Source organism: Ziziphus jujuba, chromosome 11 (genome assembly GCF_031755915.1).
Source record: "Ziziphus jujuba cultivar Dongzao chromosome 11, ASM3175591v1".
Taxonomy (NCBI): Eukaryota; Viridiplantae; Streptophyta; class Magnoliopsida; order Rosales; family Rhamnaceae; genus Ziziphus; species Ziziphus jujuba.
Genome location: NC_083389.1, coordinates 28455302 through 28477092, shown reverse-complemented (window position 1 = coordinate 28477092; position 21791 = coordinate 28455302). Strand labels below are relative to the sequence as shown.

Genomic DNA, 21791 nt, shown 5'->3' with positions numbered 1-21791 from the left:
ATCGAGACTGGAATGATTCCACTCCCTTCTAGAAATTTCTTCTCTCCTTTTTATAAGGAGGACAACAAGAATTCTTCTCTCCTTTTGATAAGGAGGACAACAGCAACTTCCGCTAACCCAATTCTCTTCACGTGAATTTCTTTCAATTAGTAGGCTAATATAAAAACTTGACAACTTCACAACTTTTATTGAATAATTTATATTCCATAAGAAAGCAAGACCACCTTATTGAAATTTTTCATACAAAACAACATTCTTCAAATTGAAGTCTTCTTTTAATATAGTCAACACATGTAACAAAGCTTTGGTTTCCATCAAGTGCAAGCAACTAACCCTATAAGCTTTAACCAAGTCTCTAACAGCTCTAACCATTGAGGCCTATCAAATTTCCGATAGTTTCAAACTAAACAAATCACTCGAGAAAAGGGTGGCTTGATAAAGCTCGCCTCCTCAATCATTTGAACATATTGATTGTTCTCCTATTTTGAATTATTTATCACTAATTTCCATCTAAAACTTTAACTCTTTCTAGACTTTAGCTTGTCTTTTAATTTTGGACAGTCTCGAGTTTCCTTTTTTTTCCTTTTTTTTCCCTTTTTTTTTTTTACATAAAAAGCATGTTGATAAGGATAGAAGGAGAACTAGGTTACTAAACTAACATCGTTACTAGAAAATCAATAGAAAATTTATCTAAAAACTAACCATTGGCATCCATGTAAGAGTTATAGATTCCTACTTGGGTTTAAAAACTTTAAGGGTAGAGTCCACCATACTTGAAGTCAACCTTATGCTTGAAACCCACCAAGCACTGACTTTACGTCTATCGAAAGTTGTTGTCAACATAAATCAGTTAAAGCAAACAGACTGTTTAGGCCATAATATTAATTTTTTAAATTAACATTTTTTAATCCATTTAAATATTATTTTTGAAAGATTAATTGAATAGCATTGATCCCACATCGATTGGAAATTAAATGGTCATGTGATTGTCATATGTATAAATTAAGATTTTGAAGTTGGATTTTAGAGGAGTCCTATATAGGAAGCGCATAAAGCAAATTGAAGTTTTCTACATATATAAATAGGAGCTCCATTGGATTTGTAGGGGCCCTACACACTTCTCCATACAACTACAAGACACCAGACTATATAGTGTATTCTTTTTTTAGAATTTACATCAATTAGTCTATTGCTTTTAGTTGCTCTTAGTTGAAATTTTATTTTTTAAAGTCCTTTAATCATTAAGGCAATTGGACTTTGTAGATTATTTTTATTCTCCAATAATTAATACAGTCGTTTGAGGAGTTTAATTCAATTGGCATTCTTTCTTTTAACTGTTACAGGTTTGAAGTTGCACACCTGCATATTTCAGAGACGATAGATTGTTGGAAAGTTTCCACCTTATTCCAACATAGAGTATTTAAAATCATATTTTCTTATTGTTACACGATTTCTATTAGTGATAATTGTATAACCAGAGAATTATTATCATATCCCACATCTGACTTGTAAGCATTAAATGGGATGGAACCTTCTATATTATATGGATCAAATAGTCAACCTCTCCCATGCCTGCACACAGAGTTGATTGGGTGTATGGGAGGAATATATTTATTAATTAATTAGATAATATTACTATTATATAAGTTGTTTAAAATCTATATGTGGCTGTTTATCTTGTTGTGGGAATGGGTTACACACATTTATATATTTATCAATTGTATTTTAATGGGTGCGAATGAAGTAGTTTCCTCTTCTATGTTCTTTTCTTCTCCTCTTTCTTTAATTTTTTCTAAATCAGGGACATATCAATAAAAGAAGATAGTACATAAAAGGAAACTAATTCATTCACCCATCAAAATACAATTAGCAAACATATTATGTCTTAAGAAATCACCACTTATTCTTTCATAGGTTGATCCACAATACTTTCTTCAAACTTTCCAAAGTTAGCATACCATTCTATTAAGATTGTACACATCATAGTATAATAGCCCACATTATTTCTATCTTTCAAGTGCAGTACTTAAGGTTGGCTACAAGATCGTTCCTTTCAACTATGCATTTATTAGTGCATTATATGTGAAAACATTTGTTTAAATCCCTCCACTAACCAGTTCATTCATTAAAGCTTTTGCCTTTTCAACCTTTCTCGTATTACATAGTTTGTTGATCGCAACTATTAATGAATATAAACTGATTCAACACCCTATAAAACATATGCTCAAAAAACTTAAAAAATGTGTCCATCCGATCAAATTTTTTCAGAGCAAGCAAAAGTGTGAAGCAAGATTTTTCTTCAATCTGAAATCCTGTTTAATCCATGTAATAAAAAATCCATAAGCCTTGTCAAACATCTTATTATCCACATAGTCTCTAAATAGCGTATCATATAAATTTTATGTAAATTTAGAGTCTTTATATCCATCCTCAAAAGTAACAATTCTATAAATTGACTATTGAAGATCGTCGCTGGTCACCATACAATTCACTATGTTATTCAACTGGGCACACTTTCAAGTTTCATAGAGCCTATAAATGAGCATGAAATGCACTTGAAGATTGGGCTTGGGTGAAGTGAGGGTTGATTCCTTCAAAGAAAATTAAAGAAATTCAAACTAGAATGAGGTGGAGCACATGGCTTGGAGAGAACAAGTTGGGTAATTTAGGATCGAGATTGAATAGTAGAGATGGAGTAATTTCAAGGGGTTTAAGATCTTCATTGAAAAGGGTTCTAGCTATCTTCTCTACAATACCTTGGTTGGTCAAAGCAATGGAATTTGAGGGAAAGACTATTAAGACCTTATTTTGCATGGAGCATGAACACCTACGTGGTCAGAGGGTGGTGTTCGTGGTTGTTATGTTATTGCCTATTTTCTAGCTAGCTGTTCAATTATTTTGTTGTAGTGTGTGAGTTTAATGGCTGGTATGTAGGAATCATAGATAGCATAGCTTTTTAAATATATGTGTTTTATGAACTTATGAATGAAGTTTTTTCCTTTTTATTTCTCTTCTTCTCTCCATTTCCTTCCTCTACTCTTTTACTACAAAACAATCCTATCACTAGTATCAGAGCCCGATTCCCTTAATAAGCTATGGAGACTAGAGCTAAGGCAAATGCTAAATTTGAAGTGGAGCTTAAAGAGAGCTTGCTCCAACATGACAACCGTATTGATCAGACTAATATAAGCCTTGGACAAATCAATGCCACTTTGCAAACGATCATAGTGGATTCGCAAACCTTGCATGTTCAATCCCTCAAGAATTTAAAGGAATGAGAACAAAACCACTTCAACCTTGGTGGTCCCTCATTCCACAAATCAAGCCATATGCAGGAAGCATGCAGCCAACCAGGATGACAAAAAGAGGCCAAGGAAAACTTAAATTATATTTTCCAAAATTCAATGGTGATGACCCGAATGGATGGATTTACAAATGTGAGCAATACTTTGTGTTCAATAATATTGAAGCCTTACAACACATCCAACTTGCCTCTTTTCATCTTCAAAGGTCCCTTTCTATGGTCGGAATTCACTAGAGCTATTCAACACCGCTTCAGGCCTACAGAATATTCTATGGTCGGAATTCACTAGAGCTGTTATGCACCGCTTCGGGCCTATAGAATACGAAGATCCATCTGAGGCTCTGACAAGATTGAAATAGGCCACCTCTATTGACCAATACCAAATTGAATTTGAAAAATTATCCGAACAAATTAAACATTCTAGAAACTTACATTCTAGGATGTTTCATTGCCAGATTGAAGGACGAGATATGCCTCGATGTCAAAGTGAAACAACCTCGATCCATGTCAGATGCCATTAGAGTGGCACGTCTGATTGAGGAAAGAAATCATTTATAGAGAAAGAATTATGGGCATCTAAGATAACCTAGCATGGGATAGCCATCAAAGGTAACGGAACAAAATGCTGCCGGGCTTTTAGGACCCTTACGAGCGATAAAACAAATTTCTCATAATTTCCCTCCCTCTTTCCAAACAATTTGAACTTAAGAGGCAAGGGATAGGTGTTCCAAAGACCTTTGCTTCTACTATGATGAGAAGTTCACACCTGGGCACCACAGCCAATGTCCCCAATTCCAGATGATCGAGGAACAGGCTGTTTTTTAGAAAAAGGAACCATATCCGCCATATGACTCATCCCATAAAGAAGCTGCTCTAGAAATTTCCTTTCACGCCATATTTGGAGCATTACATCAACAAACTCTATCAATTCTTGGTAAATAGCATAGGAAAGAGATCACAATATTAATTGATGGAAGAAGTACCCATAATTTTATTGAACAGGCTTTAGTGAAGCATTTTGGAATTCCAATTAACCAAAACATCAAGTTCCAGTTGAATTGGTAAACAAGGATAAAATTGAATGTGTAGGTAAATGTTAGGGGCTCCTTCATGCGAATCCGCCCAAGCCCACACAATCGACAACCCGCTGGGGTGCTGACCCGATACGGATGAAGACTGGGCCGATCACTAGAGCTCAAGCTAAGAGGCTTAGGGACAACCTTGCTACCTTTATCCAGGGGATAATTCATTCTCAAGAGGGCTTGTCCATATCTGAAGATTCAAGACCTATTTTGAGCATACAAGTGGTGGAAGCCGATACGGAGCTGGGTAGAGGTTTTGGTGCATTTATGGATTCCGGGCAATGGGAAATGGGGTCAAATATTCTTGATTTCACTTGATAACACTAAGAAGTCATGGGAACTGGTCAAGGCTGAAGCTAAGCTGGTCATTTAAGTGGTGTGCGCATGAGAGAGAAATTGGCCACGTTTTGCCGTATTTTCTGTTGGCTTTAATATATTTTGCTAAGTTGGCTTTTTCTCTTTCCTCCAAGCAAGAGAAACACGTGGGACTTCATAATCAGCCTATTTGGCATCTTAAAAAGCATATGGAAGCTAATTTGGAGCCTAAATTAGTCAAAGATTGGTCAAAGTCAACTTAGTCAAAAAGATAGTATTTTAGTTTCCTAATTTGATTTCTACTTTTTGTTTTAGGAAATTACCTTTACTTTGGATTTTATTTATTTATTTGCTGGACAAATAAATTTAGGAAAGTTATTATTTTATTATTTTCATTTAAATTAGTTAATTCCTAATTCAAAATAATGGAATTAACTAATCAAAATTAGATTAGCAAATGAGGGAGAAAATTCGGTCACTTTAGGAAACATCAAGCATGGCCGGTTTTTCCTTTAGCTTTTAGGGTTTAATTTTGTTTTCTTTTAGCCTATAAAAAGGCCTTTTTTTAGGAAGAACACACCATTAATAATATTCAGAATTTATTTTGTGAGATTGAATTTCTCTTTATTCTTTCGAACACCTAAAACACCATTAGAGAGTGAGTGTTTTAGTTTTGACTTATCAATAGGAATTCCATCACCTTTTGTGGCATCTTCATTATATACCAAGGTTTCTAATCACAAGTTGGTTAGGGGTTAAGGTGACCATTAAAGCTTGAACATAGTTAGATTCAGGCAATTATAATACAGATTTAAGAGCAGATCGTCCTAGGTTTGTATCATTTGGTATCAGAACCGAATTTTATTTAGGTTTGATCTATCTTTATTTGCTTTGTTTGTTTTTGTGTTATTCTGCAATTTTAGCATTAGGTTAAGGTTGATTCTATCATCATACATGTTCTGCATATAAAAAAAAAAAAAAAAAAAAAATCTTATTCCTAGTTAAATTAGGTTTCCTAATTTATACGGTATTTTTGTTGCTTCCTAGTTTGTTGGTTGTTTTTCATCATTTTTCTTGTTAATTTGGTTTTTGTTGATTTTTATTTGCTGTTTTAGTGTTAAATATTTGCATTCATATATTCAAAAACAAAAAAAAAAAAACAAAAAAAAGAGAGTGTGTTTGCGGCAACATATAAAAATAAATAAATAAATAAAAATAAAAAATAAAAAAACTGCACAATTTGTATTTTGTTTGCGAGGTCACGGGTTTGGTGATTATTTGGTGTTGGAAATGGAATTTTGGTGTTGATTCTTGATACTGCATTTTTTTTATGTGAGTTTAAAAAATTATAAAAAAAAAAAAAAAAAAAGAAGAAGAAGAAAAAGCCGAATAAAAAAAAATTCGGTTTGTTGAATTTGGTGTTAAAATTTGTTTGCTGGAAATTTCTTGGAGCTGCTGATTTATTGATTATTTATTCAATATTTGGAGTTTCTGGAGAATTATTTTTGTTTCTAGATATTTGAATTTTGGGTGCTTAAATTATTTGGATTAAAATTAGTTAAAGTATTTGATACAAAAACTTGAATTACAAGAACAACAACCAACATTATTCCCTATTTTTGTTCGAATTGATTCTTGTTCGTGTTTGGAATTATTTTTCTAAATTTTTATTCTTGGGTCTTTAATTTCTTACCATCTAGTACAATTCTTATTGATTTCGAAATTCTCCTTGTTAATTTGTCTTATTTTGCCTAGAAAAGCCAAAATTTAGGTATTTTAAATTCATTCGGTATTACTTGCTTTTTGCTACTGTCTTGTTGATAAGTTTAATTAAAACATACTTTTGATATAATTGCTGTTTTTTGGGTGTTTTAATTAGAACTTTGAGTTAATTCTTTTAGTAGGAAAAGGCAAGAGTGTGTGAGCTTAAAAAAGGATAAAAAGCCGAAACTAGTGTGCAAACACGAATGTTGAGTCCTCAATTGAGTGAAACACGTAAGGCAGTGAATTTTGTGAGGTCCTATTTTATTTTTGTGATATTCATACTAATATGGCAGATTCAAGGGTGAGAAGAGGAGATCCACCTTTGAGAATTAATGAAGAGGAGTCCGTAGGATTTAAAGGCGATTCTCGAGCTACGGGGAGTGGGGAGCAAACGGACATGAGGACTATCTTGGAGCAATTGCAGTGGATGAATGCTCAATTTGATGTGTAAAATCAACTCGCAAGTGCACGAATCGTTTTCAAGTAATAAAGTGGAAAAATAGGGTTGTCGTACCCAAGGGATCAAGTATTAAGTACCAAAGATAATTAGGTTTTGATAATATTTGAACTAAAATTTAAGATGGCAATTGAAAACTAAATAAACTAAATTAAACAAAAGCAATCAATTAAAATTAGATCAATTTCAAGTAAGAGAGAGAATTGAATAATTATGAACACTAGGGCATTTGATTTCACCACTAACTATTCCAATTTAATTACTTAAATATGTGAATTTAATTAACTAGTAATTTTGTTAACCACACTTAATCACAAAATTAATCAAAAGTAGTTTCCACTCACAATTGATAATATTCACATAACCTTATTTATTCCTTCCGGCCTATAAATTAAATCATGCAAATTCATCAAGCATAAATTAAGCAAATAATATGGCATGAGACATAACTATTTTCCAATCAATTATGCATTCATGTAAATCATTGGAGATCCATAATATTATCCTTTTCCAAGCTCAAATATTATTAAAATCATTCATTCCTTCCGGCCTATGAAAGCATTAAGTATACCAATGATTTATTAACAAAACATATTACTAATTAAATAAGACTCAACATATATTAAAATAATTAAGCCTTCATAGTTAGGGCTACATCATAGCCCTAGCTATGAAAATTAGTTCATGGTAAAAATAATTTCAACATCCATAATTATTAAAAATAATAAGATTCACAATTAAAGAGAAAGGAAAAGAAAATAAAAACTATTGAAGAAATTCTCCTCCAAGAGCTCTCAAAGTCGTAGCCTTCTTCTCCAAGCAAGCCCACATCTCTCTGCCTCCTCCAAGCTCTCCAATTGATCTTCTAAAACTCTAAAACTTTAAAACCCTAGAACCCTTAAGAGAATCTTAGAAACTCTCAAAATTTGGTTCGTTTCTATTTAAGCCTCCTAAAAGCTCTTAAATAACTCTTTAAACTTGTATATCTTCCTTCAATGTGGTGGGGGCTATATATATAGGACCTTGGGAATCTTTTTGTCTCTTTATTTTCAATGTGGGAGTCTTGGAAGATACCTTTTTTAGGCCATGAAAAGGGTTGGACGAATTTCATATGTAAAAAGGAAACTGTATATTACTTGTTCTCTACTACTTTCCTTTTATCTAATTCCACCTAAAAAAATAGTTAATTAGTCTAATTTATCCTTAATGAAGCATGTGACATGACATGTGCCTCATTAATGATAAATTAACCAATTATTGCCGCTTGTTGTTATCTTGGCCTTCAAATTGCTTTGATTCCCTCTTTTGATCAATGGTGGAGATTTAACTAGAATATTCTTTTTTATAAATTCCAAACTTTAAATGATGATAACTCTTTGCTCGCACCTCGAAATCCAAAAATAACGAGACATTTGAAATCCTCAGATTGTGATGATTCATATGACATCCACTTCCACATGAAATTCTCGATAGAATATTTATGGAATCTTCAAGGTATCTTTTTGGAATCTTTTTAATGCTTAGTCCGTTCGAGCTCAAATCTTGCTTCCCACCATAATTCGACCCAAGGAATCCATATTTATGGTTGTTTTCTTAAAATTCTTCCTCTTTCTCCTAGATTAAGAAAAATACATAAATAAGTATCTTTCCATAACAAATTAACACAAACTAACAAATATTAAGCTATAAATATGGCATAAAATCATCAATATTTTAGACCTAACACAATTTGACCACATAAATCAAAGGATGGATAGAATAGAAACATCTCATGGTGGACCAAATTTGAGGCAAGAGTTCCATGGAGGTCGAGATCGAGGTCGAGGAAGCTGTGGATGACCTAGAGAGGAGTTTGAAGAGAAATATTTTGGAGATGATTTCGAGGAAGGAATGGATGAAACACTTGCTTTCCAAGAGAGACTAGGCCATGGGAGGTATAGGAGAGAGGAGGTAGATTATGATCTTAGCAACATCAAGGTAAACATAACACCTTTCATGGGGAAAAGTGATCCGGAGGCTTACTTGGAATGGGAGGAAAGTATGGAGATGATCTTCGATTGCCACAACTATTCGGAGGCTAAGAAAGTGAAATTGGCAGCAATGGAATTTGGTCATTATGCACTCCAATGGTGGACCAATGAGCAAAATACTCAAAGGAGAGTTGGTGATGACTTGATCATTACATGGCGACAAATGAAAGGAGCCATGAGGAAGCGGTCATAGGTTGCTGCATCAAAGACTTCAATCTTTATCTCGAGGAACTAGGTTCGTAGAGGATTATTACAAGCAGATAGAGATCCTTATGATGAGGTTAAGCATGAATGAAGATAAAGAAGCAACCATGGCAAGGTTTCTTGGTGGTTTGAATCGTGAAATAGCTAATCAACTAGAATTGCAACAATATGTGGAATTTGAGGAGATGTTGCATGTGGCTATTAAATTAGAGTATGAATTCAAGAGGAGGGGTTCTCATGGTTTAGAGGTGTTTCCAACAGTAGAAGATCAAATCTAAGTGGCTGGAGAAACAATCCTACCCTTGAAAACAAGCCAAAGCTGAGAGTTGGTGAAGAAAGTTCAAATCGGCTAAAAAGGGAGTCCAAAGCCAAATCTGTCCAAGCACACAAAAGTGAGGTAAAATATGATCCTAAACCTTCAAAATCTAGAGAAATTGTTTGTTTTAAATTCCAGGTATGAGGACACATCACTGGCCAATGCCGGAATAGAAGAATCATAGTGTTAAAGGGTAATGGTAAGCTAGAATTGGAAAGTGAAGAAAGTGAGTGTGAGACCGAACAAGGAGAGGAAGAACTTGAAGATGAAGCCGAGATACTCTATGCATCCAAAGCCAAATTAAACTTGGTTTCTACGAGAGTACTTGCTGTATACAAGGATGAGGATCAAGTTCAAAGAGAAAATATCTTCCACACCCGATGTGAAATCCAAGGTAAGATTTGTAGTATGATTATTGATAGTGGAAGTTGTACAAATGTAATTAGTAATATTGTGGTTGATAAATTAGGCTTAACAACTACTAAACATCCAGAACCTTATAGATTACAATGGCTTACTGATAGTGGTGAGATGGAAGTGAATAAACAAGCCAAAGTAAAATTTAGCATAGATAAATATGTGGATGTTGTTTTGTGTGATGTTATGCCTATGCATGCCAGACATATTCTATTAGGTAGACCATGGAAATTTGATAAAGATGCTATTCATTATGGTCGAGAAAATAGTATTTTTTTTTTTTATTTAAAGGTAAGAAGGTCAAGCTAGAGCCATTAACTCCCAAGGAAGTGTATAGAGATCAATTACAAATACAACAAAGGAGGGAGGCTAAAAAACTCAAGGAGAAGGCTAGTATGGCACCAATGGCTTCACCAACCATCCAAGAAGGTAAGTTCAAGCTTGCTATTCAAGGTAAGTATTCTAAGACTCAAATTGAGTGGAAAATCATGAGAAAGCCAAATGTGGGGTGAGAAAAATGGAGAAACCCAAGAGCTATTGTGAGAAACCCGAGAGATAGGGAAGTAGTGTTGTGGCCGAGAGAGGAAAATGAAAAATAAAAAATTTTATTTGAGTTTTGGGGATGTTAATAAAGCTATCTTGAGTAAGAAACCATCGCTGGTCATGAATTATAAAGATGCTTATTTAAAAAAAAAATTTGTTGTATAGAACTTTATCTTCCTTGTTGAGAGCTTTACTTTGTGGAAATTTGAAATTTTGGGAACTATTGTTTGCCACTATTAAGTGTGATTTTTGCCAAAATGAGCTTGTATTTCTAATATTTGTTGTGATAGCATTTGACCCAAGAGATTTTGTTTGGTTGCATTTAATAAAGGAGAGGTTTCCCAAGCAAAGAAAGTCCAAGCTTATGCCGCGTGGGGATAGTCCTTTTCAAGTCTTGGAGCGGAATAATGAAAATGCCTACAAGCTTAATTTATCAGGTGAGCATAATGTTAGTGCTACATTTAATATCACTGATTTATCTACTTTTGCTACAGGTGATGACTTTGATTTGAGGGCAAATCCTTTTCAAGAGGAAGGGAATTATGTGAATCTGCCCTAGCCCGCACAACCGACAACCCGGTGGGGTGCTGATCTGATACGGATGAAGATCGGGCCAATCACTAGGCTTAAGCTAAGAGGTTTAGGGACAAACTTGCTGCCTTTATACATGGGGTAATTCATTCTCAAGAGGGCTTGAGCATATCCGAAGATCCAAGACCTGTTTTGGGCATACAAGTGGTGGAAGCCAATACTAACCTGGATAACAGTTTTAGTGCATTTATAGATTCTGGGCAGTGGAAAATGGGGACAAATATTCTTGATTTCACTTGATATCACTAATAAGTCATGGGAACTGGTCAAGGCCAAAGCTAAGCTGGTCATTTAAGTGGTGTGCGCATGAGAGAGAAATTGGTCAGGTTTTGCCATATTTTCCGCTAGCTTTACTGTATTTTACTGAGTTGGCTTTTTCTTTTCCCTCCAAGCAAGGGCAACATGTGGGACTTCATAATCATACTATTTGGCATCTTAAAAAGCATACGGAAGCTGATTTGGAGCCTAAATTGGTCAAAGTCAACTTAGTTAAAAAGATAGTATTTTAGTTTCCTAATTTGATTTCTACTTTTTGTTTTAAGAAATTAGCTTTACTTTTGGATTTTATTTATTTGCTGGACAAATAAGTTTAGGAAAGTTATTATTTTATTATTTTCATTGTAAATTAATTAATTCCTAATTCAAAATAAAGGAATTAATTAATCAAAATTAGATTAGGAAAGGAGAGAGAAAATTCGATCACTTTAGGAAACATCAAGCATGGCTGGTTTTCCCTTTAGCTTTTAGGGTTTTTTTTTGTTTTCTTTTAGCCTATAAAAGGGCTTGTTTGTGAGATTGAATTTCTCTTTGTTCTTTTGAACACCTAAAATACCATTAGAGAATGAGTATTTTAGTTTTGACTTATCAATAGGACTTTCATCACCTATTGTGGCATTTTCATTATATACCAAGATTTCTAATCACAAGTTGGTTAGGGGTCAAGGTGACCATTAGAACTTGAACATAATTATATCCGAGCTAATATAATTAGGAGCAGGTAATCCTAGGTTCTTATCACTCCCACTAACTATTCAAAATTGTCCCATAAGAGCCTACTTTTATGTGATACCCGCAATAGCATATCCAGTGGTTTTGGTGTTCAATGGCTTGCAACTCTTGGTTCCATAGAAACCGATTACAGCAAGCTCAATATGAAGTTTCATCAGGGGGATACACAATATATATTTCATGGTCTCAACCGAAAGCCAGTCTTAGTCTTGAGTGAAAAGGACCTGTGCAATTTGGAGGGTGCAACCTTCTCTCTAGTGATACCCACTGATGAAACCATCCACCAGTTAGAGCAAACACCTACAAACCTGAGCAGATTGCTGATTGAATTCTAGCAAGTTTTTTCTGCTCCAAATAAATTACCACCACACCATCCACATGACCACCACATCCCATTACAGCCTAACCAACTCTAATAAATGTCTGTCCCTATCGGTACCCATATTACCAGAAGATGGAAATAGAAAAGATGGTTAAGGAATTCTTGAAGGCAAGCATCATTTGATCAAGCAACAATCCCTTCTCCTCCCTGGTCCTACTCGTTAACAAAGCATATGGCAATTGGTGTTTTTGTGTGGACTATAGGGCCCTTAACAAAGTTACTATTAAGGATAAATACCCGATACCAATTATTGATGAATTGTTAGATGAATTGTTTGGCACCAAATTCTTTACAAAATTGGATCTCAAGTCGGGATATCGTCATATATGAGTAATAGAGGAGGATATCTACAAGACAGCATTTTGAACTCATGAAGGCCATTACGAGTTTGTGGTTATGCCTTTCGGCTTAACGAATGCTCTAGCAAGCTTTCAGAGCCTTGTGAATGACTTGTTTTGGCCCCATCTAAGGAAGTTTGTGCTGGTATTTTTCGATGACATTTTAATTTATAGTACAACTTTGGATGACACTTGCACCACTTGCAGATTATGCTTGAAATTTTGAAAGCTAACCAACTGTTTGGCAAGCATTAGAAGTGCCATTTTGGTGTCCAAAGGTGGATTATTTGGGTCATATCATTGATTCTAAGGGAGTACATGTGGACCCTTCCAAAATCCAAGCCGTGATTAACTGGCCAACACTTACGACATCAAAATGAGTAAGGAGAATTTTGGGCTTGACTAGGTATTATTGGAAGTTTATAAGTGGATTTGGAGGTATAGCCACACCTCTGCCGAAACTCCTAACTAAGATGGGATTCAATTGGAACTCCAAAGCCGCAGCAACATTTGAGCATCTCAAGACAACTCTTACCACCCCGCCAGTCTTACAGTTGCCAGATTTTTTCTGAAAATTTATGGTTAAAAGTGATGCTCATGGGAATGGAATTAGAGCAATCCTGATGCAACAAGAACGGCCAATTGCTTACCATAATGAAGCTTTGAAAGTTTTTACCCTCACTCTGTCTACATATGAGAAGGAAATGTTGGCTATCATTAAAGCCATCCAGAAATGGCATCCATATTTATTAAAGAAGCCTTTTATTGTTCAGACGGACCAACGCATCCTCAAATTTCTTATGGAGCAAAGAATCACTACTCCAACACAGGTGAGATGGCTACCCAAATTGATGGGGTACCAATACTCGATTGAATATAAAAAGAGCAAAAATAATTGTGGTGCAGATGCTCTCTCACAGCAAGTTGATATAACATGTCATGCTATATCTTTGCCACGTCTGAATTGGTGGGACATACTAAAGGAAGAGGTTTTGATCGATCACTATTATAATCGGTTTCCTATTGCAATGCAACTACTATGTTATTCTTGTTTGCAACATGATGGAATTTGGTTTAGAGGAGGACGGATCTGTTTAAGTCCTACCTCAGCTTCACTACCTGTCCTTTTGGCCAAATATCACTCTTCACTAGTTGCAGGCCATTTTAGGTACACTAGGACTCTGAGCGGATTGAAGAAAGATTTTTATTGGCCTGGAATGAAAGCCTCGGTTATCAATGCTTCAAATCAGATTGCACCAAACCATTAGATCTTCACCAACCGTTTCCTACTCCAGAGAGAATTTGATCTTATATCTCCATGGAATTTATAGAATGATTGCCTTCTTCCCATGGATTTATAGCAAAAAGAACTGTGGTGCATGGTGCAAATGCTCTCTCACGGCAAGTTGATATAACATGTCATGCTATATCTTTGCTGGGTCTGAATTGGTGGGACACACTAAAGGAAGAGGTTTTGATTGATCCCTATTATAATCGGTTTCCTATTGCAATGCAACTACCAGCTTATTCTTGTTTGCAACGTGATGGAATTTGGTTTAGAGGAGGACGCATCTGTTTAAGTCCTACCTCAGCTCTACTACCTATCCTTTTGGCCGAATATCACTCTTCACCAGTTGCAGGCCATTTTAGGTACACTAGGACTCTTAGCAAATTGAAGAAAGATTTTTATTGGCCTGGTATGAAAGCCTTGGTTAAATCTTACATTCAGCAGTGTGAGATCTGTCAATGCTTCAAATCAGATTGCACCAAACCATTAGATCTTCTCCAGCCGCTGCCTACTACGATGAGAATTCTGTCTGATATCTCCATGGACTTTGTAGAGGGATTGCCTTCTTCCCATGGATTTACAGTAATCACAGTGGTGGTCGATCGAATCTCGAAGTATGCTCAACTTTTTCCATTAAGGCACCCATATATAGCTTCATCGGTGGCCAAAGCTTTTATTAATTATATAGTCCGACTCCGGATAGACAAGGTTTTTACGAGCGCTTTTTAGAAGAATTTGTTCCAGTTGCAAGGTACTGCCTTGAATATAAGTTTGAGTTATCATCCGTAAACGGACGGGCAGACAGAGGTCGTGAATTGCACGTTGGAGCAATATCTCTGTTGTTATGCTAGGGACCAACCAAAAAAGTTGGTAGATTGGTTGTTTTAGGCAGAACATAGTTACAACACTTCCAGACATGACACTACCAAAATCACTCCATTTGAAGCTGTGTATAGGATTCTACTGCCAACTGTTCTTTCTTATATTCCTGGAACAATGAATGTTCAGGCCACTGATGAACTTCTTTGTGATCGTGATCACATCCTTCACGACTTGCGAAGAAATTTGGTTACAGCATAGGGCCGAATGAAGTCTATAGTGGATCGAGTCGAAAGGAGGTGCAATTTGCTATAGGTGATTAAGTGTATCTCAAATTACAGCCGTATCAATAGCAATTGGTGGTTCATCGTATTTCACCTAAGCGTGCGCCTCAGTACTATAGGCTTTATCGGATCATGGAAAGAGTAGGACATATAGCTTATCACCTTGAGTTGCCTGTGGGATCTATAGTTCACAACGTGTTTCATGTTAGTTTACTAATGAAACACAAGGGACCTATAAAAGAGCAACATCCTTTGCCAGAGCCAAGCTTTGTTCCAGAATCTCTCCTGCCCCAGCTACAGAAAATCCTGGAGACTCATATTATCAAAAAAGGGAAGTACAAATCGAACACTGAGTGTTGGTCAAGTAGAAAGGAGCTCCTACCGAAGATGCCACATGGGAAGATAAAAGGTGCTTTCAGAGGTCCCATCCAAACTTCATCCTTAGGGACAAGGATGCTTCAGGGGGGGAGGAATGTTAAGACCTTATTTTGCATGGGGCATGAACACCTACGTGGTCTAGGGGTGGTGTTCGTGGTTGTTATGTTATTGCCTATTTTCTTGCTAGTTGTTCAATTATTCTGTTGTAGTGTGTGAGTTTAGTGGCTGGTATCTAGGAACCGTAGATAGCATAGCTTTTTAAATATTGGTAGATGTGTTTTGTGAACTTATGAATGAAGTTATTTCCCTTTTATTTCTCCTCTTCTCTTCCTTTCCTTCCTCTGTTCTCTTGCTGCAAAACAGGGCCTATCAAAGACCTTCCTCAATTTCTTGAAGACCTTATAAGATGACGATGCCAAGGTTGTCGAAAACTAGAAGAAACTAAAGAAACATTGCTATTTCCACCACTTGGTGTTAGGTTGCTAAGTGAGGACTCCCCTGATGGAAGGGATTGACATCATGCTCCATTAGTTTCTGCACTTGCTTTACATGAAAGGCTTGCAACTTTGCCAGTATAGTCTAAAGTGTCGCATTTATCTACTTAATGTTGGTATCATGCTTAGCGAGAATATCTTGAACTTCCATGTGAAATTCACGATTTGTTTTTCTGCAAGTATCCATGACATATCCTTAATTCAAAAAGATTAAAGAAAGAGGAGAAACAAAGAAGAAGAGGACACAATAAAGAAAATTACTTCATTCATACCCATTAGAATACAACTGACAAATATATAAAGGGGTGTAACCCACTCCCACAAGAAAATAACTACCCTGTATAGATCATGGACAACTTAAATAATAGTAATCTTATCTAATTAAAAAACAAAGATATTCCTCCCGTACACCTCACTTTATTTTGTGCCAGCAGTTGAGTCTTATGAGAATAAAAGTATCTTAGAATCTAAGCACCCCAAGGACCATATTTAGGAGGTGTCATGCCATTAGGAGATTCAATGATTGCACTTTCTAACGCTGAACAATTTGACAATAAACAACCTAATCTACCACATTTGAACCATAAATCAACTAGCCTTTCATTTTTGCAGATAAAACCCAAACCCTAAACCCCAAGCCCCAAAACCCCAAACCCCAAACCCTAAACCCTAAACCCTAACCCCAAACCCCAAACCCCAAACCTCATTTTGTTTTTGTTTTTGTTTTTGTCTAAGATTTTCGCTATGGGTTTTTCACCTCTAGATTTTCTCAATTGTAGAGAACCTTTTAGCTTTTCATGCCTTTCAAACTCCACTAATCACTTTTTGACATCATAGATGTTTTCTCTCCAAGATTTGTTTTGATAAATTTAGAAAAGTGGAACACTTTTGCTGGAGGCCTAGAAGGCGGAGCTGCAATTTGGACCTTGCATGGAGTAGCGGTTGTGGTGGTCTAGGCTTATGGCCATTGCATGGAGAATCATGAGGCTAGTCACCCATTATCACAGTGGCTAAGAATGTCAGTACCATTCATTACATTTAGGATGAGTTTTTTGGTGTAACTGTATGTTTTGTTCTTGACTTAGTTGATTTTTTATATTAGAGGCGGTGGCAAGCACTCGTGATTTTTGCCATATAGAATTCCCACATAAAAATTAATGTGTTTAATTTTTATTTTTCTGCACTTGAAATTCTCGCACTTTACTTTTACCTTATATGCTATGGGAGGATAGAGTTTTCATTTCTTTCAATTACCATAATTTTATTTTCTATTTGTGGGAAGACTAACTCCTTATTTGTTTATTTTGTGGTATTTTTTATTTTCTATTTAGGAAGGCCGAGTTCTCGACTGTTGGAAAATATTGTGAATCTATACATGGGGGACTCTAAAGATATAATTTAAAATAGATACAGGAAGATATAATTTAAAATAGATACAGGCTCTTGCAGGTTCCTTTTTATTATAGTTGCTGAAAAGAAACCAGAGTTACTTAATGACCACAATGCACTAGAATATGAAGTTTAGGGGCTAAAGAACCAAAAAAAAGCTCAAGAATTAAACTGCAACTATGGGTATAATTCAAGAACTAACCATGTCATTTAGCCAAGTTAGAAACAACAACTTTAGTTTCAGCACCATGGACTTGAAGGATTTAAGCAAACCCACTACAATGCCAAATTCACCAAGCTATAAGAAAGCTTCTGACTCAAAGTCCAACAGCAGTAGATGCCATGCATATTCCTATCTTATATATGTGTGTGTGTGTATAGATATATATATATATCAATATTTGAATCATCCCAAAACTACATAATTTGTTGACATTTTATGTCATTTTTTATCAGGATGAGTTGGCATCTTTTAATTGATACTTGTTCTGTCTTCAGTCTGTACACTTTTTTTTTTTTTTTTTTTTTTTGCTTTCATTCTCACTATAATTAGTCCTTCAACCTTTACTTCTTGTTTTATATGTAGTTGGACAAATTTTGAAATTTTTTTAAGAAAATTAAATTTTCTTTTCTATGTGTTTGGATGATTTTATAAGGAGAAAATTATATGCTCCCAAGGAAAATAAATCTTGAAATGTGGATTAATATGGTGAAAAATGAATCTTTCAAAAAGGTATCATTTTGAAATTCCCTAAATAATTAGTTTTATATATTTTATTAAAAGACAATCTTATTCTCAAATTTTAAAACACTAATTAATTTATTACTTATAAGTAGTAAATATCTTGAGACTAACCAAAAAATTCAAAAAATAATTTATAGGAAATTGATTCCTAAAATACTAATTCCTATTAAATCAATTCTCAGAAATTAGTTTCCCTTTAAATTTTGATATTTCCCAAACGGAGTCAGAATCCTTTTGGCATCCTATAGGCAAAGAAGCAAAAATAATATACTAACCACAATACTCTGGTTGACATACCTTACTGCAAATTGGATTGCTCCTTATGCTATTGCACTAATCTCCAATAATCAATCCGATCTCTCTAAAGGGAACAAAAAACTTTTTTGGGTCTCTTTTATGATCAAATTCAAAAACTTCAAAAACTTACTATCAAATTCAAATGATGGTGATGGCAGCAGAATAATAATAACTACTCTTAGAAAATTTGCTGAAAACATTACTGCGAGTACAAAGAAAGACATCTATATGTTATGCAATCTAGATGAATACAACTCTTGGCAGCATTTTGTACAATCTGCTTGCCGTGGTGGTGCAGATTGTGAACAGGTGAGGAGGAAACCCTTTTGCCTTATACATAGTAGGTGAGAAACTGGATTCTATAAATCTAGAAACCCAAAATTGGTCCAACTTCTTCAATACAGAATTTCAAAAGGTAGTAAATGAAGAAATTTTGCCCGCTCTTAAAATTAGTTATAAGTAGACTCGTACTGCAGCTCATCTTAAGGACAAATGGACAAAAAGTAGACATGAACTTTATTAAAAGTTTTTCTAATCATGCACATATAGGTTTTTTCTCAAAAGAGTTTTCTATATGGTATGTTTGCTTTAATGGAAAGTAGTTGTGCACATATTTATTCGAGATTCAACTATACTATACATTTTTCTTTCAAATAAGATTTCTTTGAAAAAGCTTGCTAAAATGAAACATCATCTCCCAATTTGACATATAGTTGGAGACTACTTTTTTTTTTTCCCTCCATAATGTTAAAGGCTACGATTTATTCATACAATTAAAGGCATATAATATAATGATATTCATATAGGTTCCAAATCCAAACCGAAAGTGGAAATGGTCATTCACCCCAAAATCTAAATGCAATTTAAAAACCAAAAAATTCCAGCAACCAATTAAGTTTGTGAAAACATTTGGAAGGTGAGTCAGAAAAGGGCAAAATGTTATGCTTGAAAAATGAAGATAAACGACTAGAAATTTGTGATACATTGAAATAATCTCACCGTGAGTTTAATAAATCACGGGGATTCCCTAAAAATGAACATCTTAAATTGGAAAAATCTCAATTTACACCATCAAACGTATGGGAGGCATCCTTCAATTAACCACCACTTCAACAAGATCATCTCCTTTCGAAACAACATTATCTACAAAGAGATACATGGATAATAAAATAGTGGCTGTGAATGTGTAGTATATATATACATATGGGATCAAGAAGTGATTTTGCAGGCTGCGGACTTGGACTTGTCCAGAATAGACCACATCACTTGAACATCTTCATAAGAGCATGCCATTACTTCACCATGCAGATCCATCACTCGGGTTTCATTATCTGCAAAATGATTTGATGTACATAAAGACATAATCATACATATCATCATCAACTGCCAATTGCTTCTGATTGATAATTATGAATAAACAGAGAGACACAGAGCAGATGTACCTTGTTGGGATTTCTTATGATCTCTTGGCTGTTGATTGAAGAAAGTACAAGCTTTTCTGAAAGGCGATGTGATGGTTTTTTTCCAAGAGGCCATGCTACACTTCTCTTTTAAGTCTTATGAAATGATTAATCATACAAGTTTCTGAACAGCTCAACTAATCTCTGGGCATCTTATATATGTATATGTCGTATGCATATCTAGAACACCATGATGGTGTTTAATTTTGTGCATACAATATATATATATATATATATATATAGGAAGAGCTTCCAACATAAAATACATATATGGAGAGAGAGGCAAGATCCGTGAGATGAGGTTTAGATGAGAGGTGGAACATCACTCTCCTTATTTTATATATTATTATTTGATAGATAAATAGATTGAGAAAGAAGGTCGCCGACTGCACCGACGCACATGGTGCACGTGAACCCTTTTCCTTTTCTGAACGTGAATGTGACGTATATTATGGGATTGCATTGCATATATGTATGTGTATATATACACCTTCACTCTCACTCCCCAAAAAGTTACTCCAAAATATATAGTCAATCGTCAGCTAGCTCTCTCATTTACCTTGTCTACATATATTATTAATAACCAATGCGTGTGATGCCCACACAACAATGTTGTGATAAGAAGCAGGAAGACCGATCAAGACAGCCATATCTATGGTTAGTCTCGGTGTTTGTATATATACATCCATATACAATGCAATTAAATATAGTAATGATTACATAATATGGATCAACATTTAATTTATATATCATAATTCACTTTAAAAAGAAAATTAATAATAATAATAAATAAGAAAGAAACCCTGCAGTAACTTACATAGTTCGAAAACGAAATTAAAATTAAAGTTGCATGGTGCCGTTTGATTATCAAGGGTGCACTGACATTGACAATTCCAAATAACAGATTATATATAATGTTATATCACTTGATGTAATAACTATTTTAATTGGATAGTAATTTAAGCATGTCAAGGGCTGCAGCGGGCACATGATGGTTTTCAACAATGCAAGGAAGATATTTTAAATTAGTCAATTAAGGCTTTCTGGTTCCCTTCCTAGAAATCCTAAAACCCATTTACTTTATTATATATTAAACAAACCACTCTTTTTTTCTTTTGTGAATTATTAAACAAACCACTTGATGTTTGTTTCGTTCCAAAATATATAAAGATTATCCATTTATATACGAATTGTGATAAAGATGGTATTCATAATTTCGTACTAAAGTTGTAAAAACCAAAAAAGAAATAGTAATAAAGGCTTTTTTTTTTTTTTGGGTAAATAAGAATAGTAATAAAGATTGGTCGGTCAGGACTCAGGACAAACAATATATGTAAAAATCATTCATGCAGTGCAAGTGCATGTACCCCACCCTTAATCTCCTTTGATATACATTTTTTATCTCGTAATTTTAGTCTCCATGCATCCCACGTGCTAAACAATTGACACTTCTTCTCTTCTCAGTAACAAATTAGTGTTTTTTGTTCATTATTAATTGCCATCATTCTTACAACTTAATAGAGGATGAATTAATATCAAAATCTTAACGATAATAAAGTATAATCATGATTGGACAGTTTCAGCCCAAAAAAAAAAAAAAAAATCATGGACAAACTGCATGTCTGGGCATTGAATGAGTTGCCAGTTATAATGTTTAATTTATCATTTCCTTGGCCTTTTTGTTCGGAAAAATAAACTTTAATCATGTAATGGGAACACAAATATTATAATTGAAGGGGCAAGACCGCAAGATGGAAGCGAGGGGGACCCACAATGGAATAAGACGGATCGGATCCTTTTGTTTTTGCAGTTAGATTTTGCAAAGTGCAAAGTAAACCATACGGACTCCCGCCCCAACTACCCACCGCCAAAACCAATCCGGTAGA

At 34.8% G+C, this 21791-nt stretch overlaps 1 protein-coding gene across 1 annotated transcript; it reads right to left on the bottom strand.

Annotated features, from left to right (window-relative positions):
- Positions 1-19404: 19404 nt before the first annotated feature.
- LOC107433374 (uncharacterized) lies at positions 19405-20249 on the bottom strand. Its single transcript, XM_016044663.4, has 2 exons — positions 19888-20249; positions 19405-19776 (listed from the first exon to the last, which is right to left on the bottom strand). The coding sequence occupies exons 1-2, from the start codon at positions 19979-19981 to the stop codon at positions 19655-19657; spliced, it is 216 nt and encodes a 71-aa protein (XP_015900149.1). The 5' UTR covers positions 19982-20249; the 3' UTR covers positions 19405-19654.
- Between the last annotated feature and the right edge of the window lie 1542 nt (positions 20250-21791).